Source organism: Hoplias malabaricus, chromosome 5 (genome assembly GCF_029633855.1).
Source record: "Hoplias malabaricus isolate fHopMal1 chromosome 5, fHopMal1.hap1, whole genome shotgun sequence".
In the NCBI taxonomy this organism is placed as follows: Eukaryota; Metazoa; Chordata; class Actinopteri; order Characiformes; family Erythrinidae; genus Hoplias; species Hoplias malabaricus.
The window spans coordinates 39,122,495-39,144,568 of NC_089804.1; the positions used below are offsets into that span (position 1 = coordinate 39,122,495).

At 44.1% G+C, this 22,074-nt stretch overlaps 1 protein-coding gene across 1 annotated transcript in view; it reads left to right on the forward strand.

The window, feature by feature from the left end:
- The window catches only part of LOC136697311 (receptor-type tyrosine-protein phosphatase gamma-like), a 291,083-nt gene that overhangs the window by 265,785 nt on the left and 3,224 nt on the right, over positions 1-22,074 (forward strand). The window contains exons 8-9 of the mRNA XM_066672345.1: positions 7,696-7,853; positions 13,142-13,322. Of these exons, the coding sequence (XP_066528442.1) occupies positions 7,696-7,853; positions 13,142-13,322 (339 nt within the window). The remainder of the gene's footprint in view (positions 1-7,695; positions 7,854-13,141; positions 13,323-22,074) is intronic.

Genomic DNA, 22,074 nt, shown 5'->3' on the forward strand with positions numbered 1-22,074 from the left:
TCATAAACCCACAAAGTATTCTGGTTCAGTTCATTTAAATTACCATACGACATTTCAAATGAATGTTTGCTCCATTAGAAATGGCTCAGACTATTCTGAGTCAAATACAGGAGTCAAATACAACAGATTCAACTGATTCGGTTGATTTCTAATCAGAGTTTGATGTCATAAAAGAGACTGTCTTACAGTGAGCCAATAAAAACAGAGGAGCTTGTTTCTGTAGAGGTCTTCTTCTCTTACTCCTCGCTACAGTTGGGCTCTTTGTTTCGTTGTCAGTTTACCACACACACACACGGGAAACAAATCTGTCATGTTATTGTTTTTGTAAACCATCATCATTTTCAAATAACAGCAACTTTTTTCAATACCTTAGGCCATGTTCACACCTGGCATTAATATGAGTCTTGGCTGATCTGATCACAATGACTGCCAAAGCACGTAGCCGTTCACACCTGGCATTTAAATGGATCTCCTGTGACCACTTGTGAAATGTGGAATTCTCACATTATTTCCATTGGAGGAGGGCAACGGCGGAGTCGGCGCTCCCACGAGCAAGATATAACGGAGGTCTTGCAAAAGCACTTGAGTAACTTAATGAGTTTTAGTCATAGAAACATTATAAACACGCCCACAGAAACCTTGAACAGTTTGCTTTTCAAATATACACAGGTTGATATTAAATATAACATTTTATATAGAGGTGTTTGTATTGTTACGTCTTTGTGAGAGATACATAATGAGCAAGAGACACGTTTCAGTCTGTGAGTCAGAGCGCAAGCCGTATTGGCCCACAAGTCAGAACACACACACACACACACACACACACAAAAACACACAGCGGGTGACTGTCTGTGAGGAGTGTGGTGTGTTCTCTCTGTGTCTGCGTGGGTTTCCTCCGGGTGACTGTATGTGAAAAGTGTGGTGTGTTCTCCCTGTGGCTGCGTGGGTTTCCTCCGGGTGACTGTGAAGAGTGTGGCGTGTTCTTCCTGTGTCTGCGTGGGTTTCCTCCGGGTGACTGTGAAGAGTGTGGCGTGTTCTTCCTGTGTCTGCGTGGGTTTCCTCCGGGTGACTGTCTGTGAAAAGTGTGGTGTGTTCTCCCTGTGTCTGCGTGGGTTTCCTCCGGGTGACTGTCTGTGAGGAGTGTGGTGTGTTCTCCCTGTGTCTGCGTGGGTTTCCTCCGGGTGACTGTCTGTGAGGAGTGTGGTGTGTTCTCCTTGTGTCTGTGTGGGTTTCCTCCGGGTGACTGTCTGTGAGGAGTGTGGTGTGTTCTCTCTGTGTCGTTCTCTCTGTGTCTGTGTGGGTTTCCTCCGGGTGACTGTCTGTGATGAGTGTGGTGTGTTCTCCCTGTGTCTGCGTGGGTTTCCTCCGGGTGACTGTCTGTGAGGAGTGTGTTGTGTTCTCTCTGTGTCTGCTTGGGTTTCCTCTGGGTGACTGTCTGTGAGGAGTGTGGTGTGTTCTCCCTGTGTCTGTGTGGGTTTCCTCTGGGTGACTGTCTGTGAGGAGTGTGGTGTGTTCTCCATGTGTCTGCGTGGGTTTCCTCTGGGTGCTCCAGTTCCCTCCCACAGTCCAAAAACACACGTTGGTAGGTGGATTCGTGACTCAAAAGCGTCCATAGGTGTGTGTGTGTGTCGCCCTGTGAAGGACTGGCACCCCCTCCAGGGTGTATTCCCACTTTGCGCCCATTGATTCTAGGTACGTTCTGGACACACCGCAACCCTGAATTGGATAAGGGTTACAGATAATGAATGTGTCTCAGACCACACCCATGTGGTTTGAGTGACCGAATTACAACGTTTCCTCAAGATGAATTGAACCTGTATGTGTGCTGCCCACTTGTGATTGGATTGCCCAGGGTGTGAACAGGACCTTGGTGCCTTGGTGGACCATTTTGAAATGATTTAGAATCCCACCGAATCACGATAAATCACACGTTCAGTATTGTTTTTTTCTTTGTTTTTGTTTGTTTTCTGCAATCACCATAAAACACATCCATCCATCCATCCATTATCTGTAACCGCTTATCCAATTTAGGGTCGCGGGGGGTCCAGAGCCTACCTGGAATCATTGGGCGCAAGGTGGGAATACACCCTGGAGGGGACATAAAACACATCAAATACTTAATTTGTTCAAATTACTATTGAAAATTCTGAACTGATTCACTTGATTCACCTTAAGACACCAGCATTTCCACACTTACTTCTCCCCTGAGATGAATACAGACGATTTCCCTGAATCATCATTGAGCATTTTGAGCTGATTCTGTTGAATAAACGAGGCACACAGTATGAATGTTTGATTCATTCTAAACTGTAGCACATGCATGGATGATCCTTTGCCAAATGAAGGATTCATTTAAATCACAGCTGAGCATTCTGATTTATTTGCATTGCCATAAGACACTCCAAATGACTGTACGATTCATTCAAATCACCATAAAACACCTTAGTGAAATTTGCAGCACATTTTTGGCCCACTTTGCTATTATGCTGTGAAAGCTTGCAAAAGGGAATTGGTTTTACTGTAAGTTATTTACACTGGTTGCATTCCCTCGCTGCAGGGGTTCGAATTCAGACGATTGGGTGCTTGCCCTTCAATGAACCGCTGAGTTTCTAGGGCTTCTTAGGCTCTGTGGGAGAGTCGGAGAGGCTCTGGGTGGCAGACACCCAGTGGCTGGCTGGGTTGGTCATGGCTCTGTGGTTGGAGAATTTTGCCCTGTAGCTGTGTGTGTGTGTGTGGGTGTGTGTGTGTGTGTGCACTTAAGACTCTAGACTCATCCATTACCATGCTACTGAGCCACATCCTTGAGTCTCTCTCTCTCCCTCTCTCTCTCTCCCTCTCCCTCTCTCTCTCTCCCTCTCTCTCTCTCATTTCTCATCTCCACTCCAACCTTATGTGGTTTGCCATTCATTCAACCCTGACTCCAATATGCACACAGCCCTGCCGTGTTAGCATAGCCACTTAAACACACACCCAGCACTCCATACATCTCAATGATCTCTCTCCTTCCATCACACAGTCCTTTCCGCTCCTTCTTCATCCCAGATTCCAACTTCACAAACGTGAGCATGGACCCTCATACCACAGTGATACGTCCAGTTGTTGGGGCTGTGGGCTGTTCTCTAGTCAGTGCCAGTGTTCAGATTTCACCTCCGTGGATGTAGCTCAAATGCTACACAGAACAATATCGGGTGACTTTATAGCCCTCTAACACATGACGGGTGCGGAGCATAATGACCTGTGTGTGTCCCATTTCATTCTTCTCTGTGGCAATCTGTGTGTGCAGAACCGAACATCTATGGCGTTTTAAACAGATGACAATCTGTCATTTCATATTAAAAGCCCTCTGGAGATTTTATTCATAAAAGTCTGAGGTGGCAGCGGTAACTCTGCTGGATTGTCACGTCCTGTGTTTGTTTTCCTCACCATGTGCTCATTTAGCACATGGCTCTGTTTATTCTTACTGTCTCCGCCCTAGTCCCGCCTTAGCTCCGCCCTCTCATCAGAGTCTCCTTGTAGCCCTGCCCTCTCGTTATTGTCCCCAGGTGTTCCTTGTCAGTGCTCTGTGTATATATAGTCCCTTAGTTTCAGTGTTCCCTGGTTGGTTCTTGTGTGTGTAGATGTGTTTCTTTGTCAGTTGTCTTACACATTGCCACCAGTTCACAGTTATGTTCCTGTCCTAGTTATGTTCTACTAAGTTCTAGTTTGTATTCTTGATTCCATGCTTGTGTTTGTTTTCTGTTTGTTATTGGTTTAGTTTAATTAAATATTCCTTGCATGTACGTCTGCATCTTGCCTCAATTGTGACATGGACAGAGTGGGACTGTGGTTTTTAATTGTTGTGACGGTTAATGTTAGGCTACTTGAGCACTTCAATGTGGTATTGGGATTATATTACTAGTTTTGAAATGTTCTATTTTTATTACTGCAATGCTACACTAGGTGGAGTTTGTTATAAGAAAAACATTAGCGGTAGCTTAAGTGGAGGCAATTTTTTTTACGTGAGATATTCAGTGTGGAGTACACAATGAGCTGAGTTTAAAGGCTAAGCACCACTTAATGGACCTCCATGAATATTTCACATTATTGTAGTTACTGACGTATATAAGTATGAATTAAAATGAAAATAGCAGCTTAATTTGTTTTAAAACAGACAATTTTATTAAATTGACGGAAAAACCCGAGCTCGCTACGGAAATTCTCGAACGCAACCGTGACGTCACTGGTGGACAACAGCTGAACAACGCCGTTATGACTGACTGTTATGACAGTATCTAGCTAAATAACCAACATTATTCATGACAATAGCCTAGCAATAAGCTAAACTCAAATTTAGAGGTACCGTTATTCTTGTAAATGTGATCGAAGTCAAACTCGAATTCATCCGACACTATAAACCTCCGTAATGCAGCTACGTAGCCGAGTATAATCTGAGCCAACGAGTTTAGCAAGTCAAGCTAACGTTAACTAACACCAACTAAAACAGGCGAAGTAAGTGTCCTTACCCTGTTTACCTCCATGTTACAGAGGCTCTTGAACACCTTTCGTTGGTGTCCTTACATGCCCATAGTGTTGGAAAAGCGCCAGTGAAATGAGCTACAGATAACGGAGTGAGCGGATGGTCCTTTCCAAAGTGCCCGTTTAAAGTTGACAAATATAGTCCATTTTCTGGATATTTTGGGATCTTTGGGCCATTTGTGCACAAATGTCCCACTGCACAGTGAATGATTGCAGCCAAAAACAACACACCTTTTCGTCATTTTGCATTAAATTAAGTGCAGCTTCTAGAGTTGTTGTCCACCATCTACGTCACAGGCAAGACGCCTATTAGAGTTTCCCAACAGCGTTGGGGGGGACCAACGGTCTTTTAAACCTTATTCCTTCAATTATTAAGAAATAACGTGTTTTCTGACTATCAATAAACACAAGTTAGGAACTCAAATTCCACTGGATTTATTTGTTTGACACTTTCATAGAGCTGCTGCTTAGTCTTTAATAACAATAATGTATTTGAAGTGTACACTGTGTAACAGTCATATATAGGACAATACAAGTATCAGATCAAGACTCGGTATCGGCAGATACTTCATATTAAAAGATACAAAATAAACTTTATCGGGACATCACTAGTGTTGTGTGTTATGTTCATGAGCCTCATGAGTCCAGTACGAGACGTATGTATGTGGACAACTGTGTAAAGGAGATTTTCCTCAGAATATCTGAGCTATTCCACTGATAGTCTCCTAACCCTTACTGCACTAACAGTGTGTCTTTCATCCATCCACACACCCCTTCTCTGGGGGTCTCGGAGAGCAAACAGTGAGCCGAGCTCCATTCCTGCTCAGCGCGAGGGTGTTACGAGACCATTAATTCGGCCTTTCAGGGAGACTTTGAAGTCTCGGCTGACTCACGCCCGGTCTCTGATTGGCAATTAATTTTTAAAGGCCGCAACTGCATAAGCGGCCTGATGGCAGGAATGGTTTTGTGAGTGCCTGTGTGCGTATGGTTCCCCTCTACATAGCTGTAGGGTATTTTAAAAATCCTGACGGCTCTGGCTAAGTCGGATGCCGTGTGTTTCTAAGCTCTTTTGAACAGGACTCCCAGTTGTAGCAGGGATATTTTCCCCCTTTTTTGCGTTTGAAATGTAGGTCAGTGGGTTGGCCAGCTATACCCCACCATTTATCTTCCTCTGCTTACGTCACCACTGCATCCCGTATTCCACAGCCTCCTTTCTGTTTATCTTGATTGCTGATAAAGAGAAATCCTTTGTGTGCATGTGTTATAAGTATTTGAAAGAGGGAGGAAACATAAAGCCTAAAGCGCTTTCGTTTGGACGGTTGCTGTTGTGGCGTGTGGCGTATGTCCGGCTGGTCCTGTAGGTCAGGACTGATAAGCTATTCAATCCAAGCGGGATTACGAAGGGAAAAGCATGGATTGCCGCCTGCATAGTGTTGGTCAGCTTTACTCTGTGGTGTGTTTGTGGACTTTGGCTGCTTTTGGGGGGGGACAACAACAAGAAGAAGATAATAGCTTCTGATAATCTGAATCAGAACAGGCTAAACAGCTTCTGTGTATTTTTACTAAGACCATATGGAGCAGTAGCCAAATTAGGGAATCTGATCGGTTTAACAGGTTTATTTCTCTATTTTAAAGCAGTAGATGCTGATATTCATCATGTTCTTACTTGCATGTGCATGTTGCGTGGATTTGCAAACTCTCAATAATCTAAAATATAAATGATATTATATAAAATATATAAAAAATATGGGTGGCACGGTGGCGCAGCAGGTAGTGTCACAGTCACACAGCTCCAGGGACCTGGAGGTTGTGGGTTTGATTCCTGCTCCGGGTGACTGTCTTTGAGGAGTGTGGTGTGTTCTCCCTGTGTCTGCGTGGGTTTCCTCCGGGTGACTGTCTGTGAGGAGTGTGGTGTGTTCTCGCTGTGTCTGCGTGGGTTTCCTCCGGGTGACTGTCTGTGAGGAGTGTGGTGTGTTCTCCCTGTGTCAGCGTGGGTTTCCTCCGGGTGACTGTCTGTGAGGAGTGTGGTGTGTTCTCTCTGTGTCTGTGTGGGTTTCCTCCGGGTGACTGTCTGTGAGGAGTGTGGTGTGTTCTCCCTGTGTCTGTGTGGGTTTCCTCCGGGTGACTGTCTGTGAGGAGTGTGGTGTGTTCTCTCTGTGTCTGCGTGGGTTTCCTCCGGGTGCTCCAGTTTCCTCCCACAGTCCAAAAACACACGTGGATTGGCGTCTCAAAAGTGTCCGTAGGTGTGAGTGTGTGAGTGAATGTGTGTGTGTTCCCTGTGAAGGACTGGCGCCCCCTCCAGGGTGTATTCCCACCTTGCGCCCAATGATTCCAGGTAGGCTCTGGACCCACCGCGACCCTGAACTGGAGAAGGGTTACAGATAATGAATGAATGAATGAATGAATATAAAAAATATGAAAAGATCAATACTATAACTCAAAAGCTCAAAATATCCCTCAGCTGTGCTTCAGTAACATTGTTTAGGGCCGCACACGGATGCAACAGGTAGCATAGCTCCAGGGTCCTGGGATTGTGGCTTAAATGAATAATATTTTTGGAAGATATTGACAGAAACGTGTATGATTAATTAAAAAACACAAGTAGTCGTGTTAGGCGAGTCATTGTTTTGCCTAATTCTGGCTGTTTTGTACTGTTTTTACTATCTTTGTAGAGGGATGTGAATCATCCCTCTTGCTCATTAGCAGCTCAACACACAGTAAAAGCATTTCGCACAGAGCCAGCTGTGTTCTACTCAATCTGATAACACAGTTATGAGGAACATTGACTCCTAACCTTGCAAATTCTTCTTCGTGATAACTCATCAAAACCTACAAACACAGCAGACTGAGATCAGTCTGGAAAACATTAGAGTAAGCCCTGAATCCTATGACATATGATCTTGTAATGACTAAATTACGAATACTGTGACACTAACACATTATGGAGCTATGTCTGAGGAATCAACAAGAATCCAAGCCTGCATGTCAAATCAGAGAAACACTTTCTTTCAACGCCAGGACTTTGATACCTCCATATATATGACACAATGCTCAATATGTATGGCAGAACACAGCCAATATACAGGTAATATGTTGCTGTGTATGAGCAGGTATTGACAGTATGTTTTGTCTGACTCAATATTCAGCCACATTGATTTCCCCTTTCTATTTCTCTCTCAGAAAAAGAAACGTTTCTGGAGCCCTTTGTGCTGAGGGACCTGTTGCCATCGTCCATCGGAAGCTACTACCGTTATGTGGGCTCGTTGACCACGCCTCCCTGCAGTAAAGTGGTGGAGTGGATAGTCTTCAGCCGGCCTGTGTTCCTCTCCTACAAACAGGTGAGTGTGTTTTAAGGTGCACCCATAGCTGTAATCTCCAAAGGAAAGCATTGCCAATAGAGCTGGATGCCTTGGAGCAGCTACACATGAGTCTAAGGTCCCCATGTCCAGTCCCCCACAATGAGAAGACGCTGTTATTACTTCTTATTAGTTCAAAATCCAGATTTCAGAAGAAATGGAGAAACCTATGATGCCAAAAGCTGCATCAAAGCAAAGTGGGCTTCTTACATCCCGTTTTATGAGGTTGATTTCTGTTTTACTGTTCTTGAAAATAGTAAAAACTGGTAAAAGCTTTCAAGTGTAGCAGAATCCAAAGTTTTAAATGGTACTGTAAATCCTGCAGGGTGGAAAATGGGGTCTTACTGGAAATGCATAGCACTTTACACTAAGGAGCAGACTAAGTGCCCAGTATCTGCCCAATTATCCACTATTACAAAGACAGAGCCATTCTCAACCCTCTCTCTTTCTTTCTCTCTCTCTCTCTCTCTCTCTCTCTCTCTCTCTCTCCCCTCCTGCCTCCCCCCATTCTCCTGCACTTGCTAATTGACGCAGACGGCTCATGTAGCGAGCTGTGTGCTGCTCCATAATGGAAACAAACAGCCGAAGGAGGCTACGCGACTGAGTGTTAACTAGACCAGCCTCAGCTTTCTTTCTTCCTCCATGTGCACAACTCCTCTCTTCTTTCCCTTTTTTCTCCTCTTTCATTCTCTCCTCTTCTCCTTATTTTACTCTCCTCTCTTTTTTTTTTGTATGTATCTTTGTTTCATTTTAACTTTAAGGTTTTACATGCACTGTGTGTGTGTGTGTGTGTGTGTGTGAGTAGTTCTGTTTCCTCTGATACAGGCTCTTTAAAGAGTGGAGAAAGACTCTGTAGAGTCACCGCACTCAGCCATTCGTAAGAATAAGAGAGGGTTTTTTTCGTCCGTTTTACTCCTGTTAGTGGCCATTAGGAGGGCATTTTTAAGCGATTGACACCACTGCAAGATCTTTTGTCCTGCTTTTTCCTCCTGTGATTTGCTTTGAAGGAAATATCAGTGAGGCAGATAAAAGGGAGACTATAGAGGAACACAGTGCACTTTCGTTCTCTCTCTCTCTCTCTCTCTCTCTCTCTCTCTCTCTCTCTCTCTCTCTCTCTCTCTCTCTACCTCCTTTGTTCCTGATCAGTGGGGGAAGTAGGTCAGGGCGAGTGACAGACATAGCTCTAAGGTACTTTTAGAGCCAATCGATGCCATCCCTCAAATGCACATATACATACACACACACACACACACTCTCTAAAATGTCTGGAGCGCCTGCGGACATGTCGTATCCACCTCGCTCAAGAATTTTGACACATCTGCTTGAATATGTTTTGTATAAGCTTCACACCAAAACCTCTAGCCTTGTATATGTTTGCTGTAGAGTACTAACCACGACACTGAAAGGGTTAAGTGGGATAGATGATGATAATGATGTAAAGTTTTGAAAAACGTTAGACGATGACCTGTTGTTTTTTAGTGTGAAAATTAAATTAACAGCTTTTCAATGAGGAATAAAAGTAAATATGTTCTATTTCATCAAATAAACTGTAATTGTGCTTTGAAAGGTGCAAAAAAGTTGTGGAAATGTACATATTTCAGAACATAAGGGAGTCTCCTCAACCACCACAGACCTGCAGCATCCAGCTATTCAACCCACTGGAATGGAGGAATGAACCCAGGACCTTGGGACCCTGGAGCTGTGTGTCGGTCACACTTATCTGTTACACCAGATCTGCCAAACTGTTATATCACTGTAATAGTATGTAGTTCCATAATGAATTAATAACACTGTAATTGTATACATTTAAAAAAAAAAAACGATAAATGTCATGGAAGATTAGTACAAGAATATCATCACAGAGCTGATGAACTTTCAGATTCAGCTTTCTAATGCAGACATATTTGATCTCGGAGTCCATGTGCTGAAAAGGATATCTAATGGGACACACATTCATAGTCCCTCACACTCACACGCTCTCATTCAGACTGACATCGGCCTGATGCTGCGGCTTCTCATCAGGGATTACTTCCTCTCTCCAGTGTTTCCTCCTATGCTCACACACTCTCTTCCAGGATTATTGGTGGGCTGTGATTTAGGCAGAGGAAGAGCATCCCCCCACGCCACCCCACCCCACCCCATGTCTAACACTAGATTTCAGTCTCTATAAGCTGTTTACACCAGGGGTTTTGACCATATTACGGACAAGCAGATTAAGATTGCGATTAAGAGATTATTTCGCATGGCTCTGTACCAGTGGAGGGCCGTGTGTGTGTGTGTGTGTGTGTGTGTGCGCTGTAGGTCACTGCCAGTTCTACCGAACCCGATGTTAGATAAACAGATAAAAACATTACATTAGTTTGACGTATTGACGCAGAGCAAACGCCAGTGTAGGATTTAACACAGTATCTCAGTGCAGTCTGTCTTTCTGTCTGTCCATTCATCCGTCCACTGGTCAGTCCATCCGTCCCTATTATTGCCCGTCTAACAAAACCATTTAGGTCTTACCTAGGGCTGATATTATGACACAAAGAAGTTGGTGTCATATTGGCACCTTTCATATTTATCCCAAAAAAGGGTTCATTTTCTAAATGTCTCATCGGTTTCTGAAGTACATTTAAGTAATTGTCTTGTAAGCTGAATTTTTAGCAGTGGTAGTGAGTGGTCATCTAGATTCTTAATAATGAACTGCAGGGAGAGGGAGATGAAAGAAAAGTGTAGAGTTTAAGACAGAAGAGAGAGGGAGGTGTAGATTGAAGGATTGAATGGAGAAATGGAATGGAGTCATAGACACATTTAGAAAGGTATAGGTAGATGCCGAGAGAGGGAGACCGTCGGCTAGCCACAGCTGGTCCTGCTGGTGTTTAGTTTGCTGTGTTGTAATGGTGTGTGTGTGTGTGTGTGTATGTCTCTGTGTGTAGGTGTGAGTGCGTGGGAGTATGTGGTCATTCCGCTTGGCTTGGTTCTGATCGTCCTCCTCTCTCGCACCTGTACTCTGATTCACCAGTGTTTTGGGGGAGGTGGAGTGGTCATCCTGGGAGATGAGTCATTGAGGAATTGAGTGGATGGCAGTGTGTAAATAAGTAGCTCAGAAGAGGTTTTAGTGTGAATAAAGCTGGGGCTGAGATTTCTCTGTATTTGTATATAAAGATCTAGCATATTCAGCCTCTCTGGAGGCCTGTTAGAGGCTCTGCGTAGAAGCAGCTCTGCGCACATAAATGGCTGCTATTCTGATATGGCTGTTTTATGTCCCACCCTTTAGCTACGTTCTCAGGGTACACAGTGGCATAGTTGGAGATATGCTTATGTGTGCCCCTGGGACAAAGGTATGACTTTTCCATGTGTCTGTACTGAGAATGGTCAGATTATTGTTGTTGTTGTTGTTTTTATTTAAACTATAATTTGCATTATCTAGATATTAGCATTTGAATTAAGTGCATGTCTTACGGTATGGTTACAAACAGTGTAAATGTACCTTTAAAGATGCAACAGTGGTGTTAAAGTCCAGTTGTGTTGCGTACAAAGGTACGTTACATGTTCTTCTCCAAATGGAGAGGTGAATATTTGTAAACTTTAATTATAGAACCGTGTAAAATAAAATAACAGAACTCCTGAAACCAGTGGAAATTATATCAGTCTTTCCCCTAATTTCGGCCACTGCCGTATATGGTTCAATTCCGCTCTCTCTCTTCGCTAATCGCATTGGGTAAAACAATAAAACAATAAGTTCAAGCCTTAGTAGGGCATGTAAACATTAGTCTTGCAGGAAATCACATATCTAAACAATATTTAAGTATCTCTAACAGTGTTGTAATTCTTTGTGTGCAAAACTGCATGTGGAACACAACACACTTCCATTTCGCGACGGATATTTACCTCAGTGTGAAAGTTAGCTTAGCGGTTAGCTTCCTTTTCTCTGAGGGGAAAATCTACCGCCATTGTAATCCTTACATGTAGAGTACGGATACCAACACAGGACAAACGTAATCTCATTGTGAACCTCTCAAAACCACTGAATGTGGTAGCAACGGTCTCGTTTGACTGTCACAAACAGGGGAGGTGGCCGAAGTTAGCGGGCGCTAGTAATCTTAGCAGTATTGGCACCTACTTAAACAAAAGCGTTTTTATCTAAAAACATATTCTCTTTCAAAGTCAAGCAAGTCTTGGACATTAATCTACACACATTTGACTCCTGAAAAATGTTGATTTGAGTGAGTAAAGTCCTTCTGTTTATTTACAGTTAGCTAAGATTTCCAATATTGTAATTAAAGTGGCCGGAAGTTGGGGTACCTACGCTCTAAGTGTGTGAACAGTTATATTTCCTAACTTGAGGACACCACCACAGTTTTTCTGAGAGTGTAAGTATTAAACATTGTCCCTTCAAAACTCACTTTTCAAAAGAAGGACAAATTTTCTTCATTTTTTTATGCACTTTAAAGCAACAAAACCTTGTTTAAACATTCTCAGAAAAAAGGTACGGCAGAGGTACATTATTGTAACTAAAGGTACAAACAGTGGTGTTAAAATATAGTTGTGTCCCCTAAAGTTACATCACATTCTCTTAAAGAACTATGTAAACTTAAAGAGCATTAGTTCTGGAGTCCTGGAGAAGAAATGGAGCATGAATACAACTATTTTGAATTATAATAGAATAAATACAGTTATGTTTCCTAATTAAAGGTACAGAAAATGTACCCTTGATGGTACCACCACAGTGACAATTTTTTCTAACAGTGTAAGTATTTGGAGCAGTTCTCCTACAACATACTACCCCTGCAGTATCATGATATAGTTCTGTAGTCGTGCCCATATAAGGAACTCTAGATCTAAGCTGTTTTTTTTTTTGCTATGACCAGATGAACAGCGTTCTTTAAAGTCATTGTTCTTGGCTACTGCAACCAACGCAGTTTTCCCACCACATTACAACCTGCTCTGAACTGAGATAGGGAGCAAAGTGCACAGGTTGGATGGGGTATAACCATGAATATGCATGAACCTTACAGGTCTTACAGGTATGGAATAGGATTAAAATCACAGATATTCTGGTAATATTTAAATGACCGTACCTGCCTCAACCTGCAGCTCCTGTAAAATGATTTCTGTTCAAATAGTACTTTGGAAATAAGAATGTTAACTTATGGCACAAAGATCTCTCCTTCTGTGTAACTGAGCAATAAAACTGCTCTCTCTCTCTGTCTCTCCCTCTCACTCTCTGTCTCTCTCTCTCTCTCTCACTCTCTGTCTCTCTCTCTCTCTCTCTCTCTCTCCAGTTGGAGGCCTTCTACTCCATCTTCACCACAGAGCAGCAGGATCACGTGAAATCAGTGGAGTATCTGCGAAATAATTTTCGCCCGCTGCAGAGTCTGGACAACCGGGAGGTGTTCAAATCAGCCGTTAAAGACGCCTGGCTTCCCTATCTGACCGACCCCTACGGCACCGAGGCTTCCAAAGGTGGGTTTACTTCACAGGACTGGAGCTGGTGGATTGCCGTGTGGTTGTGTGTTTCTCCACAGCATTGAAGAGAAATCTGATTGGCACAGTGTCCTTCGTACCCTCAAATGTAGTCACTCAGCAAACATTGACATCATCACTCATTCATTCATTCATTCATTTCCTGTAACCGCTTCATGCTGGTCAGGGTCGTGGTGTGTCTCGAGCCTACCTGGAATCACTGTGCTCAAGGCAGGAGCACACCCAGGACAGGGCAGCAGTCCACACACTCACACTTATGGGTACCACTTTAGAAAAAGACTACACTTCTAAAGGTTTATAAATGGTTAAAAATCAAATTATGAATACTTATTATTTATGTTGTCAATACATATATAATAGTCATTAATAATCAGTTATGACACACAGATAGAAAGGGCAATGGTGACCTGTTATTTGCCAAATAGTGAACCTGTATCCATCTACTCTGTTATCTACACTCAGATCTTTCCAGACACCAACCTCACTTTGTTTTTCCCATCAGTTGACATTAACCCTGTCAACTCCAGCACATATTTCTTAATACGTTTTACCATTTAATGAATTAACCGCCAACAGAGTGTCTTTTCTACATCAGTGTTAATGTGTTTTTAGACTGTGGGAGGAGACCATCACAGGCACGGAGAGAACACACTTCTTCAAAGATCGTGAGGCAGTATTAACCATGTCTAAGGCAGGGTTTGAACCCAGAAACCTGGAGCTCGGTGGCAGCGACACCATAGCAGTGTTGTGACACTGTGCCACCCGTATTTTTATTCATAGCTACTGTTTATTCGCTGAAGTTGAACATAGTGAGGTAGAAAGAAAACAGAATGTGTCTCATTCAAAAGTTATGGCACATTTTATATTTCCACAACATCACTGTAGGGCACACTACACTTTGAAGGGAACACTGTCTATGTCTCTCTCCCTCTCTCGATCTCTCTCCCTCTCTCGCTCTCTCTATCTCTCTCCCCCTCTCTCTCTCTCTCTCTCTGTGTGTGTGTGTGTGTGTGAGAGAGAGAGAGAGAGAGAGAGCGAGAGAGTGTGTGTATATACAGTACCTTGCCTGGTCACTTCCTCACCTCCAGAAGGACTCCACTTGGTCTCCATTATAAAGCTAAGCGAAAGAAAGGAATGCTGAATGGAAGTGGTGTGTGTGTAGTGTGTGTTAGGCAGCTCATGCAGCAAGGTGTGTGTGAGGGGCACGCTGCCCTTGAAGAGCTGCAGTCCGCTGTTTTTCCTGCGAGCATGTGCTTCCGTCACGCAGAGAGAGAGGGGAGGCAAAACGGCTGGGTTAAGATTGAGAGCATAACGACATGCCATATGCCACATACACACAAAAACACATGCACACACACACGCACACACAGACACACGCACACACACACGCACACACAGACACACGCACACAGTCTGTCTTCATACCTCTGTAGCATACTAACAGGATAAGACATGCGCATGAATATACACACCCTTCTATAGAACCTATAATGTGTGTACAAGATTTATTTCTTTTGCAGTCCACACACATTCACATGAATATATCTGAAAGCCAAATGAAACCACACACACACACACATAACTTACAAATAGGAATAAAGCATAAGCACTGCCTTGCAAACCTACTTCCCTCAAAGCTTTCTACACTTGTTACATGTTTTTCGATGCTTTTTCCCGCTATTTTTATAGTAAAAACAAGCTAAAATAAGTTGTCTGCAGTTGTTAAAAAAGGAAAGCATGAAATATGCAGCGTGCATAAGCATCCAAACCCCTGTGCACCAGAAGATCAAAGCTGGATGAAAAAACTCCCTAACAAGGACACAATTGCCTCTTAATTGGACATAATAGGTTTCTACCTGTGAAACATTAATGTAACTGCCATAATTATGAGATAAAAGCATTACTCTGTTTAAAGGAACACTCCAGCAGTGCTTGGCTGAGCTGAAACAACTGCCCATTGACTTCTATTAGAAGTGGGCTTTGACTCAGTTACACAGTTTGGTCCAAAAATATACGGACACTTTTAACTTTTCTTCTGAAATGAAACAGCCCCCCACTGGGACAATTAAGTGGTTTGACCTTGTTAGCATGTGTGTGTGTGTGTTTGTGTGTGTGTGTGTGTGTGTGTGTGTGTGTGTGGTTTATGGCATAAGGTGTATCATGTGCAAAATAACCAAAGTCACCAACACGGCTGAGGGTTTCCACTTTCAAATGGTAGCGTTCCAAAAACAGGCAGGGTGTTGTATCTTAAGTCACCAACGTTAGTAGCCAATCCCCAACTTGTAGTGCAGGGCTTTTCCTATGAGCTCAGACTGCAGGAAAGTAGGGTAACAGTGACTGGAGACTGGTCAATGGGGGTGGGGTATGATCACATAATTATATATCCTAAACCAATCAACCATGACATTATGACCTCCTCTTTGTTTGTACACTCACTCTCCATTGTCTCAGCTCCACTGACCACACATTAGCACTTTGTAGTTCTACAATTGCACACCCTTTCACCCTGTTCTTCAATGGTCAGGACCCCAGAGGACCACCACAGAGAAGGTCTGATTAGGGTGGTGGACCATTCTCAGCGCTGACGTGGTGGTGTTGTGTTCCGCTGCTCCATCGCGCCGTTTTGGGGATTTATACCGCTCCAGTCAACGCTTCACATTTAGCATGTCTACCATAATCTAACCATCCATCCTCTGTTCCTGGACCTCCCTCAGTTTCTCATGGCTGAATGCCATTAACAGCCCACAGCAATGTTCACCCATAATTTATAATAGGAATCAATGAGGAGGTATGTCAAATATATACACGCATGCATGCACAGGGAAGTACGCGGAAGCATGCACACACACACACACACACACACACACACACACCTCTCTATTGCATACCAACAAGAATAACGCCCATAAAAGACACTGACAGGTGTGTTTGTGTCAGAGAAGCTTCTGTGTCCTTTTGTAGTTTCCTCACATGTTTCTCAAGCCCTAGCAGGCGCTTCATGGCAAGATAACAATAGATCAGACCCTCCCAGCTCTGCTGTCAATCATGCGCCTGTTTCTATGCCCATTCCTCCGTGTTGTGATTTCTGTTCCAGTCCAGCTAGGAGTTCTCTCTCTCTCTCTCTCTCTCTCTCTCTCTCTCTCTCTCTCTCTCTCTCTCTCTCAGTGTTGTTCACTCCATTCATTAGCATTTCCTGGCTTCTCTCTCAGACCCTCTGCTGCAATCTCCCTCTCTCGTTAAAACAGAAGTTGAGCAAAAAATTTAATTTACACAATTTTCCCCCTTAGCCCAAATGTAGTCAGTCAGCCAAGGCATGTCTGAAGTTAGCTTCTTCACTTTTAAACTGGAGCTATGAGGCTAAAGAAGCTGACAAGTCATGGAAACTCAGACAGTACCAATCTGCACACCTCCAGTGCTCACTTCAGTAATGACATACATTACATGGTCACATGTTTGTAGAAGTCTACTCTGAACTGAAGGCATTCAACAGGGAGGTTACTCTCACTTTGTTGCAGTAAGAACTTGTGAGAACTCCTGTGAGAAATGTGGTCAGTCAAATGAACGTTAGGTCTGGTAATGAACGCAGGATCACAAGCAACACTCGTAACTCATCACAAAGGCATTCTAAAGCTTTGTAAAGTGACAGTGTGCAGCTTCTTCAGAGAATATTTAGCCCTGTGACTGTTTATCCATTTTTTATTGATTTCAATATGTCATGCAGTATCAGAAATCCTGTAAATCATGGGATGTAGTGTATGTGGAATTTATGAACAACAGAAGGCCAACTTGAGGATTTATGCCTGCAGTTTCCACAATGCTACTAAACATCAATTACTTGTTAGCTACGTTAGCCTCATGCGCTCATGTCACGTCTTTGCCCCCACTGCAGATTCCAGAGGCCCGTTTTTCTTTGCCTCCTCGTTAGCCGCGGCCCGGACGTATCTAGATCATTCGCCACACACTGAGGAATCAAGATGAAACGTGCTAGCGTGTCCTACAGCAACCTTGGGCTTCCGATCTGACTCCAGGAATTAATTTAGGTGGATTCAGTAACAAAAGAAAAGAGGATGGGGAAATAAGAGAGAAAGAAAGCAGTAGACTCTCTTAACGTAGGGGAGCGATTGTTTCATTTTTGCAGTGTGTCAAATTAATTTGGGACGGCGTGTCCTGTCGTTCAGGAAGAATGGAGGGACGGCGTGAAGGAAGGCGGGATGAAAGGAGGGTAATTTGGAAGGAGAGGGTGTAATGGAGGGATGTGGAGGATGGAAATAGAGCCGTATCAAGGAGGGCCTGCAGTCTTGGGTTGAGCTTTCATGCTTTGTGTCAAAGCAGATTAGTTCAAACCTCATCAGCCTGAAAAACATAGGAGGGCAGTGTGGATGAGGAGTGTGTGTGTGTGTGTGTGTGTGTGTGTGTGTGTGTGTGTGTGTGTGTATTTCCCTGTGGGTGGGTGGGTGGTGAGGGGGTTGGAGGGGGAGCTTGTCAAGAATCCAGTCTCTGTTCATATGACCAACTTTGATCTCCTTGACTATGACCATGTCTGATCTGTATGACTGTTTCTGTTCGCTGCTTTTAAACAGCATAATACAGACCCAGCAGCTCCTCCTCCTGTGGAAACACACAGAGAATAGGGCTCTAAACGGGCATCTGGCAAAGATACTATTAAGTATACCCCTTTTCTATGGCTATTTTGTGTAGTTTTACCGAAGTCTTGCAGAAAACACCCTCACTGTAATAAGATTCAATAGCCACTCAGTTTTCATCAAAGCACATACATTTGAATATGATGTTAATTTCAACTGATATTTATTCACAGCGACTAGTTTTCTTTCACAAATCTGTACATATTTTGGCATTTCAAACATCCTGAATGCATCTAATGGCTTATAATCGCTTCATTACCAGACACCAAAGCCCCATTCGCCTGAACTCTTTGCACACTTCAAATAAACACAATCACAGTCTAATACTCTCACTCTCTCATTCCCTCTCTATGTGTCTGTCGATCTCTCATTCTCTTTCTCAGCAGTCTAATGATGCTGACCTCCTGTGCTTTCTGTTCAAGACTCCTATGATAGCTTCCTCAAAACCTGTGCTAATTCAGTGTGCCACAACCCACTGCATTTTTTTCTCTTTTTCCTACATTAGCGCCTGTCATATACACCATCGTAGCTTTTACTCTCACATTCTTCCTTTTGCTGCCATAACCCCTCCACTACCACCAGCACCACCCCCACCTCTACCACCATTAATCTCGACTGCTATCTCCCGCACCATGGTCAAGTAGCTGCAGGGCTGCGGACGGCCTTTTTTATTAAATGCTTTTTTGCACATCTCCTAAGAGTGCCGCTCTCGCAACATGACCTCCTCAACTTTGGAGATTCAAAAGTGGAGAACAACAGAGAGAGAGAGAGAGAGAGAGAGAGAGAGAGAGAGAGAGAGAGAGAGGAATAGAACAAAATCAGTATACCAGAAAGAAAATAAACAAAATGGTAGACTGTTTTTTAAATGAAAATGTTTAACCTCCTAGATCATATTCTATGTTGTGTATTTGTGCTTGTGTGTGTGTGCGTGTGTGTGAGTGTGTTCATGCATGCATTCCCCTGTCCACTCAGCTAGCTCGGCAAAGTCCTGCACGAATGCTGGGCCCCGACTGCCAGTCTTTATCCGTCACCATTAGGGCGCTACTGGTCAGGAAAAGGAGCCATTCCCCAGAGCTTATCGGCCCCAAAGGAGCGTGGCTATCAGGCTAGCTCCTCACACGCTTCACACACCCACAAATCTCAGCACACACTTCCTCCCCAAACACTCCCCATTAGATCAGCGGTCCGTCGTCCCTAGGGGGACATGAGGCCGGGCTTTTTATGGCAGGTTTTTGGGATTAGGAGAGGAGCCAGGCTTGTGTCTGAGTGTTAGTGAAGCTTAGCTTTCGTGTACTGTGCTGTTCTTAGCTTCTGTGGTCTAGTCAGCCACACTGTATGACTAAAGGTTTGTAGCACACTCAACATTTCTTCAGAGATCAAGGAGTTTAACAGGGAGTTGTTCCATGGTTTGATACAACAGCAGCTTCTTCGTTTCTGGGAAGGATTTAGATGTTGACAATAAGGATCTGATTACATTCACCATATAAGAGTTAGTGAGCTCGGGTTCTGTTTTTGGGCTGGGTTTGTTTGTTTGTTTGTTTATATTGGCTGAAGAAACAAGGAGATTGGTTTAATGTTTTGCTAGGACCAAAGGAATGTTCTTTTATTGGTGCAGGTTCTGGGTGCTGTTACAGGTAGTGTTGGTGTCACACAGCTCCAGGGTCTTGGGGTTGTGGGTTGAAACCCCACCTCGAGTCACTGCCTGTGACAAATTTGGTGTCTTCGTCCTGTGTCTGCGTAGGTTTCCTCTGGGTGACTGTCTGTGAGGAGTGTGGTGTGTTCTCCCTGTGTCTGTGTGGGTTTCCTCCGGGTGACTGTCTGTGAGGAGTGTGGTGTGTTCTCTCTGTGTCTGCGTGGGTTTCCTCTGGGTGACTGTCTGTGAGGAGTGTGGTGTGTTCTCTCTGTGTCTGTGTGGGTTTCCTCCGGGTGACTGTCTGTGAGGAGTGTGGTGTGTTCTCCCTGTGTCTGCATGGGTTTCCTCTGGGTGACTGTCTGTGAGGAGTGTGGTGTGTTCTCTCTGTGTCTGCGTGGGTTTCCTCTGGGTGACTGTCTGTGAGGAGTGTGGTGTGTTCTCCCTGTGTCTGCGTGGGTTTCCTCCGGGTGACTGTCTGTGAGGAGTGTGGTGTGTTCTCCCTGTGTCTGTGTGGGTTTCCTCCGTGTGACTGTCTGTGAGGAGTGTGGTGTGTTCTCCCTGTGTCTGCGTGGGTTTCCTCCGGGTGACTGTCTGTGAGGAGTGTGGTATGTTCTCCCTGTGTCTGCGTGGGTTTCCTCCGGGTGACTGTCTGTGAGGAGTGTGGTATGTTCTCCCTGTGTCCGCATAGGTTTCCTCCGGGTGCTCCGGGTTTCCTCCCATGGTCCAAAAACACACGTTGGTAGGTGGATTGGCGACTCAAAAGTGTCTGTAGGAGTGAATGCGGAGTGTGTGTTGCTCTGTGAAGGAAGAAGTTGAGAGGAGATTTTGGCCTGATGTTTTTGCACTCCTACAGAATTAACTTCTGCTTGAGTCATTAACTGAAGTAGAAGTACTTTGACGTGAGGATGGTAAAGCTACCCATTTATGTTTCTTTGTTCCATCAGTAGAGTTGGGCGTATATGCCGACATCTCAAGCGTGTGCCATCAGCAAAGAAATGGGAGTGAGATACAATAAGTTGCTGCTCCTTAAATCTTAATGAAATTAATATTGCATAATGGTGGGATGTATGCAGTGTTTCACTGATGGTGACAAGTACCAGAGTCTCCCGGCAAGGTTTTGTGCACTTGGGAAATGGCTTAATGCTCTATGCTAACTATAGTGACAGCACAGTTTACTTCTTGTTCTTGTTTGGGGCCTACATTTTGACTAACGTCAAATTGTTATGCCTCTGAAAATATTAAAATCACTTGTTGTGTCAGGATTTTACATGCTACTACAAGAAATATTTGCTAATGGAATGTCTTGCCGTTTTTAGTTATTTCAAAGCTAGCATGGTTAATATACACGTGGTCTGAGCTAACTGGTTGCTACAAGCTTCAATTCATTATGATAGCAGCTAGCTAGAATGATTCTTATGCTAGGCCTAAAATGACATGTTCCAACTGGCATTAGTTTCTTATGCAAGCTAGTTGGAAATATTCTTATATGCAAGGCCTACAAAAATAGTCCCACCTAACACCTAATCAGTGATCTAACAAGCCAAAATGGAGATAAACTAAGCTAGTGCTGACTAGTTAATACCAGCTTTACTTTGCAAGCTAGCTAGCGTGATTCTTATACTAGATGTATGCTAATCAGTCCCAAGTATCATATCTGACATACAGTCAGTGCTAGTGTTAGGGCTGGACAGTGTGTCCAAAATTTAGATCACAATATATTTCTTAATTTTGGTCGCTACGATATAATTACGATAATGATATGAACAATATAAATCCCACTGAAAAACCTCCAAGAACAAACAAAAAACATGATGGCACCATCAAACATAAACATATTGGCTTTGTCAATATTAATATTTGGGCGGCACGGTGGCGCAGCAGGTAGGTGTTGCAGTCACAAAGCTCCAGGGACCTGGAGGTTGTGGGTTCAATTCCCGCTCCGGGTGACTGTCTGTGAGGAGTGTGGTGTGTTCTCCCTGTGTCTGCGTGGGTTTCCTCCGGGTGACTGTCTGTGAGGAGTGTGGTGTGTTCTCCCTGTGTCTGCATGGGTTTCCTCCGGGTGACTGTCTGTGAGGAGTGTGGTGTGTTCTCTCTGTGTCTGCGTGGGTTTCCTCCGGGTGACTGTCTGTGAGGAGTGTGGTGTGTTCTCCCTGTGTCTGCGTGGGTTTCCTCCGGGTGACTGTCTGTGAGGAGTGTGGTGTGTTCTCCCTGTGTCTGCGTGGGTTTCCTCCGGGTGACTGTCTGTGAGGAGTGTGGTGTGTTCTCTCTGTGTCTGCGTGGGTTTCCTCCGGGTGACTGTCTGTGAGGAGTGTGGTGTGTTCTCCCTGTGTCTGCGTGGGTTTCCTCCGGGTGCTCCGGTTTTCTCCCTCAGTCCAAAAACACACGTTGGTAGGTGGATTGGCGAAAAGTGTGTGAGTGTTGCCCTGTGAAGGACCGGTGCCCCCTCCAGGGTCTA